This window comes from Simochromis diagramma, unplaced genomic scaffold, assembly GCF_900408965.1.
Source record: "Simochromis diagramma unplaced genomic scaffold, fSimDia1.1 OVJJ01000293.1, whole genome shotgun sequence".
NCBI lineage: Eukaryota > Metazoa > Chordata > Actinopteri > Cichliformes > Cichlidae > Simochromis > Simochromis diagramma.
Window position 1 is genome coordinate 3019170 of NW_024386801.1, and position 20834 is coordinate 3040003.

The window sequence follows — 20834 nt, forward strand, 5'->3', positions numbered from 1 at the left end:
ATGCCGGCAATAACAAAAGGCACAGTGTGGTGTTTCAGTGTTTCTTTCTTTCTTTTTTTCAGAAAAGAGTAGACATTACAGTCACTGTTGGCATCTGTCTTTTCACTGCGGTTGTTCTGCCAGTCTCTGATCCGCTTTGACAATGCTGTGGGAGTAAAGCAGGAACCAGCATATGTTAGTAATAAAAAATGTCATGAGCAAAATCGACATGTACCTTCTCCTGTGGTAATCTGTACCACATGTTGCTGGTTCAGTCGGGGGTTGAGCAAACTCAATCAGCTGGACTGAAGGACTAAAAAGATGTTCAACACATTTCGAGCAAAAACCAACTGTTTGGTGTTGTATGTGTGGAGCTTATTTTGTTGTTGATGTCTGACACTTTTCCAATTCGCTTACATCACCAACACATGCCACCATCCACTCCACAGTACAGACTATAGTTACAGACTGCAGTTCAATTTGGAGGAGATCTGTCACGGTTCAGACACATATGTCTGCATGTGTAGCGTGTGCTCACCCCGGGCTCCCCAATGGGGCCTTCCATGTCTACATTGACAGAACTATAAGAGCCCTGCCAGATATGTAGGACGGGACAAGGTTACCTCAGCTCGGCACCAGTTCTCCTTCTAGGCAGTGGCAGAGTTTGTGTGATTTGTTATCACACAAACTCTGCACTGAATGAGAAAGCCGGACTGAAACAGACAGGGGAAATTGAAGAAGCAAAAATCGGGCAGCAGCATAAATGAGACAAAAGGATAAAAGACAGAGAAATAAGTGAGGACAGACAAGTAGAAGACATCAGTTCATTCACATCTTGATTAGGCCTAGGAAAATCAGCTGGATAAATCGCTTATGCAACATACTATGATTGAGGCAATTTCACAGAGAAAAACTGAATGAGAAACAGTGCATTCACTTTGTGCAAACAGGTTTACATTGACGGTATATGCAGTGACACACGCATACTCTGAAGGTCAATGGTATGAGCTCAAATGGGTGGTAATAGGATACTGGTCCTGCAGAAAGAATCGGTACTGTATCAGCAAATCTACTGCCTGTTTGAGGACTACTAAGCCCCAATATGTAGCTCTCTTGTAGTCAGTTCAATGTTCAAAGACAACTGTACACACTTCATTAAAAAATGACTAAAAAGTACAATAGAGTCAGTACATACAAAGAAAAATAACAGCAGAAGGGAAATATATCGTCAAGGACAATAAACACCTTGGTTAAAGAGTTCTTCAGGCCATTAACTGCATTAAGATCAGATTATTCCACAACATCAAACTATCATTAATTCTGTTGTTGACTTACTTCTGTGCTTTTAATTATTGTCTTGCCATTTTGTTTAACCTCTCCTGAGTAAAATTGATTTGGTTGGAATTCCTAGTTACTCCAATAATTGAAAGGCACTGTTGAACAAACAGAGAGCCACAAAACATTACGCTCCCTCTACCATGCTTCAAAGCTGAGACAATGTTTTGTTGCAAACCTATAGTCCAGTGTGTTATTTCCCCAGAAAGTTACATTTCTACCTAATCTCTCCATATAAGATTAGAACATAGACATCTTGATTGTTGGGTTTTTCTCTCCATTATTGTAGGTCTCTACCTTATAATATAAACCGCCTTCAGATGACTGTTGTTGTAATTTGGTGCTATATAAATAAAATTGAATTGAACTGAATTAAGACCCATGCAGGTGATTGCAGAGTTTAAGTCTAAGAAATGCTAGAAAAACGGTCACTGATTTACAAGTACTGCCAGTGAAGCAGATTGATTGAAAGTGGACATTTTGAGGTTGATGTAATCACGTTTGGTTGTTTTCTCCGATTTTAAGGGTCCCACTGCATTTTGATACCAAACTACTATCAGCATGCAAAGTTATGTTCTTACACAACAACTGGTGCAAATCAGTGTGGAACCTGTTTACAGTGTTTAAAGTGTTTAACCCAGCAGAGTGTGCATGTGACGTACTGAATCAAAACGAATTTTCAGCATCAGTCAATACAGACCCAAGTTACAGAAATGGATATCAAAGGGAAAAAAGTATAATCCAATATGACCCTTTGGCCTCAAATATTACATAACAAATCTTGCAGTTCAGATAAAGGCTTGTTGAGTTGTATCCAGTGCTTTTACATTCAATGTAACTTTGAATGAGTAATTGGTTCTGTCACATCAAAACGTAAGCTAAAAATTCTGTATATGAAAAAGTGTAAATAAAAACAAGCATCATTGTTGCTAACATGTAGCGTCCTATGTATTTCCTCTTTCACAGGAGTGGAAAATTTCCAACTTTGCAGCTTAGTTTCTTGATCAAAGGTCAGAATACTGTTAGTATGCTAATTCAGAAATTCAAACTCAGTTTCACCCTAATGACTCAGTCACCGCAAAAGTGTGTCCACTATGACTAATCCCTAGTAAATGTTCAGGACACTGACAACTTTGGGGGATACAATAAGATAATTATTTCTGAAAGGATACAAGTGGTCTTATGTTTGTTCATTTGTTTGTTTTGACTGCAACTAAGCAATGTCTAGCATAAGTAAAAACACAGCCAACCTATTTTCTTCCATTCAGTTCAATTCAACGTTATTTATATGCACCAAATCACAACAACAGTGGCCTTAAGGTGCTTTATGTAATAAGGTAGACCCTACAATAACACAGTTTTTGTTACTAAGCAAGCTGTAAAATTGATAATATGTGAATGTGGTTTCCTTAGACAGGCAGGCAAAGCTCCTTTCCTTTTCTATTATTATGTGAAGCTTCCAGTCCACAAGCTGTGCCTTTACATTTACCCTGCAAAAGGTATATGAACTTGGATATTTTTCATCTAACTTCCAAGACAAAAGAGAATAAACACGAGTCACATTTTTTTTCCGTCTTTATTTACATCTCCAAAAGTTGATTCTGTTCATCTGTACGTAGCGTTTTATGGGAGAAATGTTTCGTCACTCATCCAAGTGACTTCTTCAGTCTCAGCTGACTGCAGGTTTCCATCCATCCATCCATCTTCTTCCGCTTTATCCGGGGCCGGGTCGCGGGGGCAGCAGCCTAAGCAGAGAAGCCCAGACCTCCCTCTCCCCAGCCACCTCCTCTAGCTTATCCGGGGAAACACCAAGGCATTCCCAGGCCAGCCGAGAGATATAATCTCTCCAGCGTGTCCTGGGTCTGCCCCGGGGCCTCCTCCCAGTGGGACATGCCCGGAAAACCTCACCCAGGTGGCGCCCAGGAGGCATCCTTGTCAGATGCCCAAACCACCTCAGCTGGCTCCTTTCGATGTGGAGGAGCAGCAGCTCTACTCTGAGCCCCTCCCAGGTGGCTGAACTTCTCACCCTATCTCTAAGGGAGAGGCCAGCCACCCTTGGGAGGAAGCTCATTTCTGCTGCTTGTATCCGTGATCTCGTTCTTTTGGTCACTATCCACAGCTCGTGGCCATAGGTAACAGTAGGGACGAAGATCGACCGGTAAATTGAGAGCTTCGCTTTTACACTCAGCTCTCTCTTCACCACGACAGACCGGTGCAGCATCCACATCACTGCGGCCGCAGCACCAATCCGTCTGTCGATCTCCGGCTCCCTTCTCTCATCACTTGCGAACAAGACCCTGAGATACTTGAACTCCTCCACTTGGGGCAGGAACTCATCCCCAACCCGGAGTGGGCACTCCACCCTTTTCCGGCTGAGAACCATGGCCTCAGATTTGGAGGTGCTGATCCTCATTCCCTCTGCTTCACATTCAGCTGCGCACCGTTCCAGTGCGAGCTGGAGGCTATTACCCGATGAAGCAAACAGAACCACATCATCCGCGAAAAGCAGAGATGAGATTCTGAGGCCACCAAAGCGAAAGCCCTCTGCCACTTGGCTGTGCCTAGAAATCCTGTCCATAAAAATTATGGACAGAATCGGTGATAAAGGGCAGCCGTGGCGGAGCCCGTAACCCACCAGGAACGAGTCCGACTTATTGCCAGCAATGCGAACTAAGCTTTTGTAACGGTTGTATAGGGATCGAATGGCCCATAGCAATGGGCAAGACACCCCATACTCCCGTAGCACCTCCCACAGGACACCCCGAGGGACACGGTCGAATGCCTTCTCCAAGTCCACAAAACACATGTAGACTGGTTGGGCAAACTCCCATGCACCCTCAAGTATCCTCGAGAGGATAAAGAGCTGGTCCAGTGTTCCGCGACCAGGACGAAAACCGCATTGTTCCTCCTGTATCTGAGGTTCGACTAGCGGACGAACTCTCCTTTCCAGCACCCTGGCATAGACTTTCCCAGGGAGGCTGAGGAGTGTGATCCCCCTGTAGTTGGAACACACCCTCCGGTCCCCCTTCTTAAAGATGGGGACCACCACCCCGGTCTGCCAGTCCAGTGGTAGCAACATTGTAGAGGCGTGTCAACCAGGACAGCCCTACAACGTCCAGAGCCTTCAAGAACTCGGGGCGGACCTCATCCACACCAGGGGCTCTGCCACCAAGGAGTTGTTTAACTGCCTCAGTGACCTCGCCCCGGGAAATTGGCGGGTCATCCTCCTCATCCCCAGACTCTGCTTCCTCCTCGGAAGACGTGTCAGTGAGATTAAGGAGGTCCTCGAAGTATTCCTTCCACCGCCTGACAATTTTCTCAGTCGACGTCAGCAGCGCTCCACCAACACTATACACAGTACAGGTAAAGCACCGCTTTCCCCTCCTGAGACACCTGACGGTTTGCCAGAATCTCTTCGAGGCAATCCGAAAGTCTTTTTCCATGGCCTCTCCGAACTCCTCCCACACCCGAGTTTTTGCTTCAGCCACTGCCCGAGCCGCATTCCGCTTGGCCTGTCGGTACCTGTCAGCTGCCTCCGGAGTCCCACAGGCTAACCAAGCCTGATAGGACTCCTTCTTCAGCCTGGTGGCTCCCTTCACCTCAGGTGTCCACCATTTGGTTCGGGGATTACCACCACAACAGGCACCAACCACCTTGCAGTCACAGCTCAATGCAGCAGCTTCGGCAATGGAAATGCTAAACATGGTCCATTCGGACTCAATGTCCCCAGTCTCCCTTGGAATGCTGTTGAAGCTCTGCTCAACTCTGATCTCACGGACTGGGGCCTCTGCTAGGCGTTCCCAGCACACCCTCACTACGCGTTTAGGTGCACCGGGTCTCTAGGTTTACCCAATCTTATTCAATTCAATTCAATTCAATTTCTTTATTGTCCCACAAGGGGAAATTAGTTTAGCAGCAGGAGGATAAAAATAAACAGAACAATACTATAAAATAATAATAACAATAATAATTATAGAAAGTTCAAGGACAATTATTTGCCATTAAGGAGACAAGACGCAGTAGGGATAAAAGAGACTTGGAGTCTTTTAGTCCTCCTCGGAGGTACTCTAAAACGGCGGCCGGAAGGCAACAACTCAAACTCACTGTGAAGTGGATGGTTCACACAATTAATAATAGAATGAGCCTTTCTAAGCACATTTCTATTGTAAATGGCCAAAAGTCCATCTTGCCAGCGCCCTGAAATTTTGCTAGCAGTTTTTACCAGAAGTCCCAACCGATTCTTATTCTTCACCGTCAGGTTACCAAACCAGGCAGCAATACAAAAAGACATCACAGATTCGATAAAACTTCTATAAAACAAGGACAACATCTCAGATGAGACATTAAAAGATCTCATTTTCCTTAAAAAGAACAGTCTTTGTTGAACTTTTTTAGTAGTGGCATCAGCATGAGATTCAAAACACAGTTTATGGTCAGTACCACACCTAGATATTTATAACTCTCAACGATCCCAATATCGGCAGTTTTAATGATAGTGGGTGATGAGCTATAAGAGGACTTCCTAAAATCAATAATCATGTCTTTAGTTTTTGACACATTAGGTGAAAGGAAATCATCATCTACAACCTGTCCATGGCCTGACTCATCCCCCACTAGAAGACTGACGATTACTGTGTCGTCAGCAAACTTCAGGATGTGTCTGTTTGTGAAATTGCTGCGACACTCATTCGTGTACAGAATGAACAGAAGGGGAGAGAGGCAACAACCCTGGGGTGATCCAGTGGAGGAGGAAAGCACATCAGAAAATACATGATTCACCCTCACACATTGTGACCTATTGATCAGAAAGTCTGTCACCCAGCCGACCAGACTAGTGTCAAGCTTGAAATGATTGTAAAGCCTGTCAGCAAGTAAGAGGGGTTGAATTGTATTAAATGCAGATGAAAAGTCAGCAAATAATAATCTTGCATGGGTGTGGGGGGCCTCAAGATGCTTATACAAGAGATGCAGGAGTGTGACAACAGCGTCCTCCACACCTCTCCCTGCTCTATAGGCGAACTGGAAGGGGTCAAGATGGTGTTCAACCTGCATTAAAATCTCCTTCTTAATTATCTTCTCAAATGTCTTCATCACTAAAGAAGTCAGAGCCACAGGCCTAAAATCATTCAGTGCCTTAGGAGAACTGCCCTTAGCAACAGGAACAATAATAGCATGTTTCCAAATCTTAGGTACTGTCTGTAGCTCTAAAGAAAGTGAGAAGATATAGTGAAAAATCCCACTCAGCTGATCAGCACAAGTTCTCAGTACCTGTCCACAGATGTTGTCAGGTCCAGGACTCTTGCTTTTGGTGTGTCTAAAAAGATTAGCTACCCCCGTCTCATCAATACAAATAGATGGGGGAGTGATAGTCTTTTCCCTCACTGTGCTGGTCTGCCTAGAACAGTCAAAGTTCTCAAAACGAAGGTAAAAACTGTTAAGACTGTCTGCCAAATGTTTGTCAGAGGTAAACGTCTCTAAGGTAATGCTAGTTTTACCTTTCGTGTGTAGCCCTGCCATTGTTTTCATACCAAGCCAAGCTCTTTTGAGGTTGTTACTGCTGAGTTCTGCCTCAATCTTATTTCTGTACCTCATCTTGGCGATCTTTATTGCAGCCCTCACCTCCTTCCTCAATATTCTCATAGTGGGAATGTCTCCCTCGTTAAAAGCAATTTTCCTTTTAAGAATCAGATCCTTAATATCTTTAGAGAGCCACGGTTTGTTATTAGGGAAAGTCTTAAATTCTCTGACTGGAACCACAGAGTCTTTGCAAAAAGAGATGTAGCTACACACCACATCAGTGAGTTCATCCAAATCAGAAGTGCTCTCTTGAAACAAGGACCAGTCAGTGCAATCAAAACACCCCTGAAGGGCTACACAACTGTCTTTTGTCCAGACATTAGTCTGCTTCACACAGGCCTTCTCCCTCCTAATCACAGATCTGTAAGCAGGGAGGAGGTGAATAACATTGTGATCCGAAGAACCTAGCGCAGGTCCAGCCACAGACTTATATGCCGCCTTAATTGGTCCATAACACAAATCCAGCGTTTTGTTATTCCTTGTAGGACAAGTGACATATTGGAAGAAATTGTTCAGTGATTTCTTAAGATTACAATTGTTAAAATCACCATGAATAAAATTAGGAGCATCCGGTGAGAGAGTCTGCAGATTGTGTACCACTTTAAAAATGGCATCGGCAGCAACTTTAACGTCAGCCTTAGGATGAATGTAAACAACAGTGACAAAAATTTGAGGGAACTCCCTCGGTAAGTAAAAAGGCCTGACAGATACTGAAAGGAGCTCGATGTCAGGAAGACACAACCGCTCCCGCACAGTAAAATTATTACAACAGCCCTGGTTGATATACAAACAAACCCCTCCTCCGTGAGATTTGCATGTTACTCCACAGTTCCGATCCAATCTGACAGGGGTCCCAAAGCCGCTGATTCGCAGTGAAGTGTCACTGTCCATATCGGTCAGCCACGTCTCGGTAAGCACCATCAGAGAAGCCTCCCTGTATTCCCGTAGATGAAGCACATTTCCTTGTAATTCATCCGTTTTGTTCCTAAGAGATTGGACATTGGCCAGAATCATAGAAGGCAGAGGAACACGATTCTTCCTCCGAAGTTTTCTTACACGCTGACGCACGCCGCCTTTCTTTCCGCGTTTTCTCAAGCGGCGGGGCTTTCCAAAATTAGTCTTTGACCGGGAAAATAAATCCTCACCAAGAATCACATCTGTCCGAGCATTAGAAGAGTCGTAGATAGACAAACAGGACCACTGTAATCCAAGTAGTTCTTCGCGTGTATAAGTGATTGTCAGTGAGAGTGAATGACTCCAGGTGAATATCGCCAACAACAATAAAACTAAGGTGTAGAAGATCTCCATCTCGGCAAAAAGTTAAAACCACGGTTAAGAACAGAGTTAAAACAAAGTTAAAAACAAAAAGAAAAAGAGAAAAAGAGAAAGAAAACGGCATTAAACACCTGCTGCAGGTCGCCACAAGAGCAGCGCCTTCGCCCTGTTGTTATATATAAGACAAGAATATAAACAGTACATTTGCATAATGACTGAAACCAGCCCACAAAACGCTACGTCCAGATGAACAGAATCAACTTTTGGAGATTTACTTACCTGGATGATTGAGCATGCATCAAGACGTCTTTATTTACAGTTCTGTCATTCAGTGGGAAACAACACAAAGTGTCATGAGTGGGGGAGGTAGTAGAAAAACTGGGTGTTTCTCTCTAAGTGTGTGCGTTTAAATCAAAGGAATCATCTAAACATTTGTTAAACAGGTGTCACTAGGTCCTCTGAGCAAATAAACTTCTTTAATATTATCAGCTAAACATTAACCAGACCCATCTAGGGGAAGCTAACTGTCACTGCAAATGGATTTCTCGCAATGAAATGATCTGCAACATTTGCTGCCTCTCATCGTTGTCTTACTGTGATCAAACAACAACAGGTTAGATGATACGGGCCTAAATGTATTAGCACAGCGAAGCTTGTTACTGGTGCTGCTCACAACACGGGACGGCGCATTGTGTTAGCCGAAAGCACGCTCTGCTGATTGCAGCATTTATCTGATGGGAGACGATGGAAGTGTTGTGTGTGAGTATTTGTGTGTGTGAGATGCATGCATGAATCTGTTTATGTAAATATCTTGGAATTTGGTTCACAGTTCACCAACTGTGAATCCGGTATGTCCTGACACGCAGCTGTCTTTAACACACAAATCACTTTTTCTACCAGTGACAAGACAATTTCTTCGAGTTTTGCTCGGCTCACATCAAAGAGGGAAAACAAGTTCAAAGCTTGTTTACCAGTATTTTCTTCATATTTTCCAGCCAGACTGGATGTTACTTAAATAGGATCATTTCCCTCTATACAACAAAAGGAATTCAGAGCTGCAAAAAAATGTAATAGATACTGATGCTTCACCTTAGCTAATCCACTTGCTGGTACTTGTTTGCGCAGACTTTTCTTCCTGCTATAATAAGCAGGAGACATTGCTTGTATAGGTCTCATCTGTCACCCACAGCTTCTCTTATGGATTTTCCTGTTTTGATCCTTGCCATCTGTGCCGCTTCCTCTCTCATTGCTTTTCTTCCAAAGTCGACATCTTGAACAATTCATTCTTAGCCACAGATTTACTGGATGCAGAGTAATTATCAAACTATTCTTGCACAGCAGTGGCATATTTTTAGTGTCTACACTGCAAAAGGTAAACTTTCCATCTGTGCTTTGGGAAAACCTACTAAAAAACACTCAGACAATTTGGTCCAGAGGGAAACAAATTTACCCCAAAGACAGAAATAAAACGGCTAAAGCTCCCTTGATATTGTCATCCTGGCATGAAAAAATAGCAAAGCTCTTCCACGGGCAGTAAACATGAAACTAAAAACATTATGCTGAGTGAGCTTATAGCAATAAGTGCACACTTTCTGGGTTAACACTGCCAGGGCTTTAATGGAGTAAATCTCTTTTTGGTATGAAAGGTCAAGCATAAAAATGAGCTAAATTAGTCGATGCTGCCGCAGCTCCAGTAGTGTTTTCTTAAATTTCATCACTCAGTGGCTCAGGGGGTTTTACCCATGAAGTGATTTTTCATAAATATTGATTATTTTGGAGGCGATTGTATTGTTCTGTCCTGCTCTTGTTCTTCAGAAAAAATAACAATAACAAGACGCAGTTTCATCAATTCATCATTGAAAAGTCATAGGGGACAACATTAACAGTATTACGATTATTTTTTTGTGTCTCCTTTTCAGTGTGCAGTGACTGCAGTTTAATGGCAGCTCACTAGCCGAATGCACCAACACACGTATGTACGCACACACACACACACACACACACACATGCTCGCACGGGCAATGGAAAGTTTATACAATCCAGTGAAGTGCATAAGAAAAAAGGATGGCTGCTAAAGAACAAAAAAGATGATGCACAGCCCATTGCAGGCACCGCCAGCTGGGTACAGAATTAACTACATTTTATCACTTGTCTCCTCTTAATCAACTGAAGCTAACTTGGCTGAAGCTCCCCCTCATTGTGCCAGACACCATGTCACATCAGCATTCCTCATTCCCTCCCAAAAACTTGCAATTAAAACCAGATCTACCCCTGGCCATGTGTGGCTCTTTGAGCGTGTGTTTCAATACTCGCCAGTGTCTGTTGCTGCCTTACATGACCAAGTCTATGCTGCTGTGTCAGGGTTTCCCTAGTACAGATATATTATATCTTTCTTCCAGACATAATTGGGACTGGTCTCCACCAGTACAGAGTGGTACGGCTGCTAACCGCAGTCATTCCTGTCTCCCTGCCTTCGCCACACACACATGTGCACCAGGCACCAGCCTTGCTCAACTACACCAGCAAGTGAATAAGAAACAAAAAACCTGGAATGTAGCTGGACCAGTGCTCTTGCACTTCAGCGATGAGATCCAACGTAATTAAAACATCTGAACGTACAGCAGTAAAGCATTCTTGTTACAACAGCACACATACTGTAGACTCAGCGACTGGATAGCTGCTTGTCTCGCATGATGACCAAAATTTTGTAAATGTAAATGTTAAATTTTAAGTGAAGGGTCTGCTGTTAAGACTTTAAAATGAAACCCCCACCTCTGTTATGCACTTCACACTGTAATGGCAGAATGCTCTCCAATGGGTGTGCTTCAGTGATGTAATTTACTTTTTTTGTACAACCCTTTTTTCTGTATTTGTCTTTTCAGTTGGTGATTTCACACATTTTTCCAGTATGCCCTACTGAGAAAGTTGTATTATTTTTGGTGTGGTTAAAAACAGTGTGCATTGGTTAGTACAAAGGGTTTTTTTTTTAATTTTTTTAATCATGGAAGAAAAAGTAAGGATGCATGCAGAACAATACCACAGAGCAGCACGCCTGTTGTTCAAAAGATCTCAAATTACCTCTCGAGAGTGTTGTATTTCCCAAGCACCTGGCAACACTTCCACAAAGATGCAAGGTGTTGCTGCATTGAATTTCTGTTGATAAATCCAATGTTACATCATTTTGCATCTCTGGTTACTCTATATACTAACCATAAGAAGATGTTCTGTCTTTTTCCATCTGTTAAGATCATTAAGTAATCATTAGCTGAATGTATAAAAGGTCTGTTTGTTATTAATCAATTACATAATCATGCTTATAAAGTAGATTCAGCTGTAAGACAACACCCCTAATGTTATCACCTATTGCCGTTTTTGAAGTCGGGCTACTGGAAATCTATAAAATAAGCACAGTACTCTTGCATTGTATTCTGCTTTGCACCAAAATCTGTTTCATTCTCGGCTGTAATTGCTTGACTACTCTATTTCCACAACATTGCCACCCATTAAACCAAAGAAATGATCTTAAAGACATTTATATACACACAGTAAAGAGTAGCCCCTTTCAAACATAAAAAGCTGAATATAGCAGCTGTAAATGGTTTAGCCATGAGGTTATGAATACTTGGTCCAATTTGTATGCCATTAATAATTATTTGAGTAAGGGTAAGAGAAATGCCACCAATATACAAATAAAGCAGATCAAGTATATCAAAGTGCACTAACAACAACTATTTAAATGTCTTTAGGGTGAAACTTTCCTTTGAAAAACCAAATGAGATTTGCCCAGACTTGAAAGTCATTTCACACATAAAGTGTGGTTACAAACTGGTCCCCCGGGTGGAAGATATCCCTGCGTGGTGGATATCACGTTCCACTAGACATTTTCTGACATGCACACGTCATTAAGGTAATCAAAGAATCACTGTGTCCTAGCTCTAGCGGGAGCCATAAGAAATATCCCACCATATAGAATAGTTTCCTGTTCTGACAAGATACCACAGCTGAAGGAGGGAAACCCAACACCCACCTGCAAATGCAAATAACACACAGTCACACATGGTGAGAGGAGGCCCTGAGATCTGGATGAATATGTGTATATATATATATATGTTTGGGTTCACTATCAGAGGCCTGGGCCTGAGAGCTTGAGGGTCCCGCTCAGTATCTTAGCTGTTCCTGGAAGTCCCGAGGTCAAAATGGGAGATGCCCCCGAGGGTGGTGAAGAATGACCGAGCTAAGATCCTGTGGGACTTCCAGATACAGACGGACAAACCGGTGGTGGCTAACCAACCGGACATAGTGGTGGTAGACAAACAGAAGAAGACGGCCGTAGTGATAGATGTAGTGGTTCAGAATAACAGCAACATCAGAAAGAAGGAACACGAGAAGCTTGAGAAATACCAAGGGCTCAGAGAAGAGCTCGAGAAGATGTGGAAGGTGAAGGTAACAGTGGTCCCAGTGGTAATCGAAGCACTAGGTGCAGTGACTCCCACGCTAGGCGAGTGGCTCCAACCGATCCCAGGAACAACATCGGAGACCTCTGTCCAGAAGAGCGCAGTCCTAGGAACAGTTAAGATACTGCGCAGGACCATCAAGCTCCCAGGCCTCTGGTAGAGGACCCGAGCTTGAAGGATAGACCGCCCGGAGGGGTGAGCTGGGAATTTTTTTTTCAAATATATATATATATATATATTTTAGATAAAGTTTAAAACTGACTATATAGATGTCAAGCAGGCCTTTAATATATCTGGCTGCAAGAAAGCAAACTGTGTAGCTTTTATAACCTGCTGGGAAACTGAAGCCCCCTTCTAAAAATGACTTTGCAAATCATTAAGGTATTTGAACCTAAATCTTAAAAAAAGAAAAACACCTTATTGAATTTGTGACAACAAAGAAACAGAAATAAGCTTTGGCTCAAGATATTCATAAAGTCCTCTTCACAAAGCTGGGTCACTAGCTTTAGCATAATATGGATAAATCACCTAAATTACTCCCACTTGGCTGAGTAAGACAGAGAGAATGGATAGAGCGATATAGAAGTTCAGTTTGGCAGGCAGCGACTCTGGTAAGGTCAAACCACCCTCAGACTGGATGGCTGTTTGGTTTTAGTAGGAAGAAAACAAATGATTTTTGTGTTTCAGCTTTCTCTGTCTCTGTAGGGTGCTTTAAGGTTTAGAGATCTTGCCATTAGAACAGAAAATGTGGTAAGGGATGAGCTTTTGAACTCTGTTATATTATCACCTCTTAGGCAACTGTTTGCTAGCAAGTTCCTATCATGTACATACAGAAATATGTCTTCATTTTGGAGTCAAATTTCCTGCCACCTCCTCATTGTAGGTCTACTCTTACTTTCCTTTTAAGACTGCTTTTGCCTCTAAAGATTCATTAAGCTATAGATTGTTTTTTCCTCTGTGTAGCTGTTAAATGATTCACTGTGTTCATTAGCTTGCCACTAACATGTATCTGCTGAGGTGCTAGGCTAAAAGTATTTGAAAACTGACAAAAAATGCACTAATACAGATAGGTGAACCAATAAGCTCTGTAAAGCTGTAAACCCTTTCAAACATTCATATCTAGAATATTGATTTTTAGTGTTTTGATGTTTATTTTTATGCTAGTGGTTCAATAATTACTACCTAACCCTTTAAGAAAATGCTATATTACACGGTATTGCATGATTTCATTCACTACGTTATTTTCCTAGCCTTGAGCTTTATGTCAATATTCCATATGCTCAAGATATTTTATTTGCATCTTATCCAATTCACTAATCCGATACACCAGTCAGCACTCATCACACCTCTTCCACAGCTGGAGCCTCACCGCATGCCAAGTGGCCTGAGTGTGCCTTCTGAGTGAATCCTGATATTTAGTACTGTGCACTGTGTCTTCATACTCTAAGCTCTGACGTTCTATTGTGCTACTTTTAATTGTATGTGGCGATTCTGGCATTGTTGCATGTGTAGATTCAGTGTGTGTTGCAATCACTACGAATAAATGCACACGCTATGCAAAAAAGCTTTGATAAATGAGTAGATAAACACAGCAAAAATGCAGATGCTTCCACACAGGTGCACTACATGGTACAATTAAACAATTATCATCCAATCATGCAATGTAGCATGTATAAAACTGCTGAGCATGCTCAAGTGATTCTGATTCTGTGTCAAGATAGCATAAGAAAAAAAACTAAGGGACTTAAAGAGGGGGCACAGATGGCAGGAGTCACAAAGAATATCCAACTGAGTAGAGTTTCATTAAGAAATTCAGTCTGCATTACAACTATCAGAAAGACATCAGTAATCAGTGTTGAACATAGAACATATGTGATAAACATGATGCTTTCGTGAGTGTGATGTGTAGCAGAATGAAAGCAGAAGATCTCTTCCTCAGGTGACTGAGAATATGTTTGCAGGACGTGATCAGACTGTCAGCAAGAACAGCCCTGACAATTATTACATAGAGAGGGATATTAGATGGGTTGCAGTGTATAAACCCCTCATTACAAAGATGAATGCACATTTGACAGTTCAGTGGTGCAAAAAAAAGCTTAGGCACTGGTCTACAGAGATGTGGCTACATCCAGATGAATTATTTTCATTGTGTTCTTGACAAGTGAGTGAGAGCGTTTGTGGCAGGCCTGAACGCTTGACCCCTACACCGAAAATTATCTTTAAGGTGAGCGCTCTTTTCCAGGATGATAGCGTCCCATCCATAGATCACATAGGGTCATCAAATGGTTTGATGAGTATGAAAATGTGGATTGTTTGCTATGGCCTTTGCAGTCACCTCATAACCATACAATTGAACATTTATGGAAGATTCTAAACAAGTTAGATAATCAAAATTACCAAATTAGGGAATGCTGGAAGAATGATGTTTCAGTCCTAAAGCAGAGTTCCAAGAAAACTGGAGAACCAGGTACAGCTGTTCTTGTGGCACATGGTGGCCTTACACCATACTAAGGTACTTTGTTTTTCTAGTAATTTGTCACCTGTCTCTAAACGAGTCTCACTAAATAACTACAATCCTGTACCACTGTGAACAAATAAGCAAGAAAATTGCAAACCAACTGACATGCACTTAAAACAAAAGGCACAGTAAAAATGAAGTACTATTCTCTTCTGTGGGTGATTCATCAATACAGTCACAGTCTTTCTAACTTTGTCTCTCTGTCTCTCATTCTCCCTCTCTTTCTATAACTCAGTTTTATTTGCATCACTCTGCATAATGCACAACAGCACATACGTCCCCAGGGCCTTTTTTATTACGTAAACCTGTTGCAAGAGGAGTCACAGCAGCGCTTTTACAACATCCATCAAAACAGGGGCAAGAATGTCTTAGAGTGGTTACGGATGTATTGATGGTTAAAAGGCAGTGAAGTCAGAATACTATTAGACTTGTCCTTTGAATTCAGATATTTTCAAAGACACCAGACAAAAAGTATTATTAACACTTGAAAAGTCTGGGTACTCTGTAATAGAATCAGCTGCTATACCCAGAAAATAAAAATCCTCTCTCTGGGTGAAAAGAACAGAAACTCATCTCTGCATAGCATCACTGCAGGCAGAGCCCCCTTTACTGAAAGAGTGAATAACTCAACCCAGGGATGCTGTGCTCACCCATTTTGAACAAAACAGCCACATACAGTATGAGAAGTATATGAGAGAACAGCAGCTCCAGTCTAACTTTGCACAGAGGACAAACGAGGCAATCTGGACAAAAGGGGATCACAGTTTCACACGAAGACCAACTGGTCAGTGTTCAATTGCTTGCAGCGCCAGTACTCTTGGAAAGCACTAGTCTAGCTGCAGGAATCCCTTCCACCTGTCACTTAAAGTTTCACAGTTCTTTGAGGAGGCAGGAGCTGCAGGAATCCTGCAGAAAGTGAAACTGAGAGAATGCAGCCTACTTATCTATATAAATCTTCAATGTTCTGACATTTGTGCAGTCTGTTATTGATTTTAAAACCTGCTGTGGGGAGAGAGAAGTAACTCTGCAAGTGGCATAATTTAAAATGTGTACATGTATGAATGCAAAGTGGAAAGGGGGTTCTTGTTAAATTGACCTGCTTTATCCTTAACTTACCATTTGCATTCTTCCCGCAGATCAGGTGTTGCCAGGGTTGCAAAGAGCCCCATATCTCTGCATCACTGTTAACGGCCTGCTCCAGGATCTCCACAGTAAACTTGGGGATCCCGTTATCCCGCTCCAGCAGCGCACTGCGCAGCACCCGCGCGTACACATCGCGGAAGAGGTTTTCCATGCACGCGGCCAGATAGATCGCCGCGTGCTCATGGATCCTGACTGCTACCCTGCTATCGACCATCCACCTGAAGAACTTCCCCACGTTAAAGATGAGTCCGCATCGCGCCGACTTGCCGCGGGTGAACTTGTCGTCCTCTGTGCTCATATTGTACAGTGACAATGCACTGAGGGCCCCGCTGATGCAGTTCATCGACACGGTCCACGCCAGGACCATCTTTATGGCACTTTGGATCTCATATTTGGTACATTTGGCGTAGCGCAAACTCAAGCGCTGCGCCTCCTTGGCGACCCTGACCAGGGCCCGGCTGACCAGAACCGAGAGCCTGTGCAGGACGTCCTGCTGTGGTGTCGGCAGGCTCATCTCCTCGTCCTTGCTCAGAGCGCTCGCCACTTCCCCGAGGCTCCACGGCACATCCTCAAGCTCGGGTAGTTTAGCGCATTGCCCGGTGCACTCCAGGATCTCGGCGTCTTCGACCAGGACCGTGTTAACAGTGTCCAGACTGTTGTGTCGACTGTGCATCGAGTCGGTTAAATGCCAGTAATTCCCTCCATGTGCCTCTGAGCAGCACAGCGACGCACTGGAAGACCTGAAGGAGTCGGCGGCTCCACCATAACCCGAGTCTAGCGTCAAATCCTCCAGGGTCCTTGCTACTGACTTGCTACTCCTTGCCATAACTGCGCTTCATACTGTAAAAAGAGGGCTTGGAAAAAGTGGGGGGAAATACCGACGAAGACGCAGTGTGGATACACAAGCGCCTTCCACGAGCTTGTCAACTGAAATGTTTTATTCTTTTCCCCTTTTCTTTTGTTTTCTTTTGGAACTGTCCATGCAGGCATAAAGTTAAGAGTAGTATCTCCCTACAGTGCATCAACAGTCATACAGTGCCGTTCAAGCGCAGAGGCTGACAGATGGAGGCGGGACCGGAGAAAACAGAGCGCAGCTGTCAACCAATGGACTATCGGGAAGAATCAGCAAAGCGTTTTAATTGGATCAATAAAAAAACCATCGATATAGCTCCTGATAAAGATTGTTAATATGAATACAAACAGTAAAGGACGGGAGTACTCCGCTCATTTTTTCCCCTTTCTGTCGTCTACTCCTTATAAAAGTTTGCTTCCTCAAAACTCTTGAACCGCACATCCTGTAAAATGACCAGTCAGACAAAAGACACAAATTGCACTGAATAATATATATTTTAATATAAAAGCAACTGCTTTTATGTAACTGTGTTTAGAGGACAAACCCGCCAGAGGCACAGACTTTTCAGTTATTTTCTGAGGGCCCATGTCTGATCGTAACATGACTCAAGACCATTAATAATAGATTGCATGCATAATGTATCCTTCTCTGTTCCTCTGGAGGAGAACTCGTTGAAAAGATCGGAATTACTTTCAAGGTCATTATCTCGGATCCCTCAGGGTCTAACGTTAGTTTCTGCGTTTAGTTTTTTGCCCTTCCCATGGGCCATCACGGCTTTGCAGGATCTGCATGAATACATTAAATAAAGCAACACCGAGCGATACACTGTAGAAGTATTCTTTACTTTGGAGTAACAGCGATGATCGTGCATTTACAGTAACAATGTAGGCTAATGAAAGAAATGTAAGGCTGACAAAAAATTAGGTTGGTGCAAATAACTTTCGGGTTCAGTGTAACAAAAAATGACTGAGTTTAATTAACCTAAACTGGTGGTATTTACATTTTAGTTGCAGTACTTTCTACACTGGACAGCAGCTTGGAGCAACAGTGAACCCTGGTGTTAGCTAATAAAACTTCAGTTTATTGAGATTGACATTTTAAAAAAATCACAAGCTCCAACAACAACTTCATCACACAACTAGGATTGGACGATGACTGCTTTGTACAATTAATGTGGCAATGTAACATAAACCTGTGCGGCATAGTGGTCCACATTAAAATGCACCATGCTGCATTTGGCAGGATAACACCCACAGTTCTCCAGTCACTCCCAATCTATATTATTAAGTACACCTAGTTTGCAAAATCCCTTATTAATGTGGGGCCAAAAGCTTTTCCATTTAAAGAGATGAAGGAGCTTGGTTAATAAGCTACCCTGATGCACACAGAACTGACTTTCTGATTATTATTATAGTACTTTAACTTGTTATTATAAAGTAAAACCTCCTTCTGAGGCATTCTGATTTCGTTTTTGTGTCTTTGCCAACACATAATTGCATGTCACAGCATTTTAGCACATATTTTCAAGTCAATATTATGCAAAGTCATTATTAATTAATTCATAAAATCAGTGCTCAGTTAAAATATATATTTTATTAAGGTAAATACAGTATATACAAGCATATGATGTAGATATTTCTGAAAAGCATAATCCTGTATTCTGTGATTATGGGATGTGAGCAAACAAAGTCATATTTCTACAAAACCACATGTTAAAGCTGTCTTATGATCTCTCTCTGGTCCTCATGTAAATGGGGTAAATAGAATAATATCCTTATATAGAGAGGTTTTAAAAAATGTTCAACAGCCCAGAAGAAAAGCAAACTGGTTGAGATGATTTAGAAACACATTAAATGTAACCGAAATGAGAAGCGGCTGAATCATGTGCTCTTGAGCCACTGTGATGTGGCCTGATGTAGATTAAGATCTGCCTTCAAGTATGCATGCTCTTCTTCTTCTTCATCCTGTCACACATTTTGGAAGGCTGCACACACATTAAATGTTTACTGCAGTATATGTCCTCTTTCTCCAGATTCACTGAGAAAAACAGAGCAAAAGGCTGATTGATTTGTGTCTGCACTATAACCTTCATGATTGGTCTATAGCTGCTCTACAAAGGGAAAAAGCTGCATTGCTCAACCTTTGTGTTTAAAAGCAAAGTAGATTAACTGATTAAAACTACTGAAGCTCAGAACATTTAAAATCACATCACAGCTTCATGTCCAGTTAAATAGATTATCATAGGCTCAGATAGCTCTAATGAAAAAAAAAGGAAGATTAAGACAGAAAAACCTCAAAGTTTGTGAAAACTGACTCAAAGGCAAAAACGTTTAGTGCACTTTGATCCTCTACAAAAACAATTTCTGGTTAATTCTGCCATCTAGTGGCAATTTGTATAAGTGTAATGGGATGTTTTTGACTGCATCCCCACCACCCTTTTCAACATAATTATTAGAGTAACCTAACTTTCTTATAGCCAGAGAAATCTTTAGGCTTCTCTGATTTTACAGTAATTTTTCAAATATTAGAAGAGAATAAATGATGGAAAATAACTTTTTTTCAGGAATGTTTGATGAATATCCTTGAAAAGCCAGAAGGTCACAGTGGAAAAAGCCATCAGACATTGGAAACAATTACTTTTCAATGCACTCAGCAAAAAATACAGACAGACAAGCAAAAAACAAACAAATACTTTGACTGTATAATTGTGAAAAGCATTGCACGCCTTAACCACACTCCTGTGGTTTTCCTGCACATCTACTGTAATTTTCTCCAGAAGACAGAGATGTGCAACCAAGGACTTCTAAAGCAAGCAGACAGAAAAACAAACGGTCAGAAAGTGACAGAAATTCCTCTCATATCCACACCTATAACAGAACAGCTAAAGTCCAGACTTTGCTCCCTTACATTAAGATTTACTTTCTTTTTTATTTTCTGTTTCACTGAGCAGGATTTTTCAAGCTGTTTTTCCCTTAGAAAGCAGAAACAGAAATGCTCAGGTGTAATGTACTTTAAAAGCCATGGCTTTTAATCTTATCATGCATGCATTTTATCATGCATGCACGATACTTAGGGAAAAAAAGGAGGCATATTGCACAGCTTCACAGATCTGGTTGTGCGACAATGATATAACTTGTCATTCTGCCCCAGGGTGATACAACATGTTATTCTTACCGAGCACAGTGTGCTATCTTTGCTCCAACACTGACATTTCTGTGGCATGCAATATATCCCACAGAAATTATTTATTCAAAAGATTTATTTTTGTTCTTTAAACAAAACCTGTTAACAAGTTAAATTAAACTTCTATTGCTTGAATTTACACCTAAAATTCAATAACCTGCGCATTCATAATTGTTTATGAGTGAAATATCCTTCGATAACCATTCCATCATTAAACCAAAGGTCAAAATGATCATCCTTCTGATTTTTCCAATCGATAATAACAAAATGTAATTTACCATTAATGACACTCTAACAAATGTATGAGGCTGGCTCTTCCTATAATTACAAACAGGGTTACAGTAAAAAAAAAAAAAAGTAATTTGTATAACATTTTAAAATCTACCAGATAGACTATCAAAAAGCTTAGAAATGAATACCTCTTAACACCTTATTTTAATCTAGTCTTGATATAGTAACCCTGTACCTCACTCAGAGCCAAAGGATACCCAGTTATGACAAATGTACACCAGAGCCC

The 20834-nt window shown here is 41.8% G+C and overlaps 1 protein-coding gene across 2 annotated transcripts in view; it reads right to left on the reverse strand.

Annotated features, from left to right (window-relative positions):
- btbd11b (BTB (POZ) domain containing 11b) overlaps positions 1-17426 on the reverse strand; it is a 74811-nt gene extending 57385 nt beyond the window's left edge. The window contains exon 1 of one of the 2 annotated variants that reach the window (XM_040025119.1): positions 16255-17426. In XM_040025119.1, the coding sequence (XP_039881053.1) occupies positions 16255-17107 (853 nt within the window). In that variant the 5' untranslated portion in view covers positions 17108-17426. The remainder of the gene's footprint in view (positions 1-16254) is intronic. The other variant, XM_040025118.1, reaches the window with a different exon arrangement.
- Between the last annotated feature and the right edge of the window lie 3408 nt (positions 17427-20834).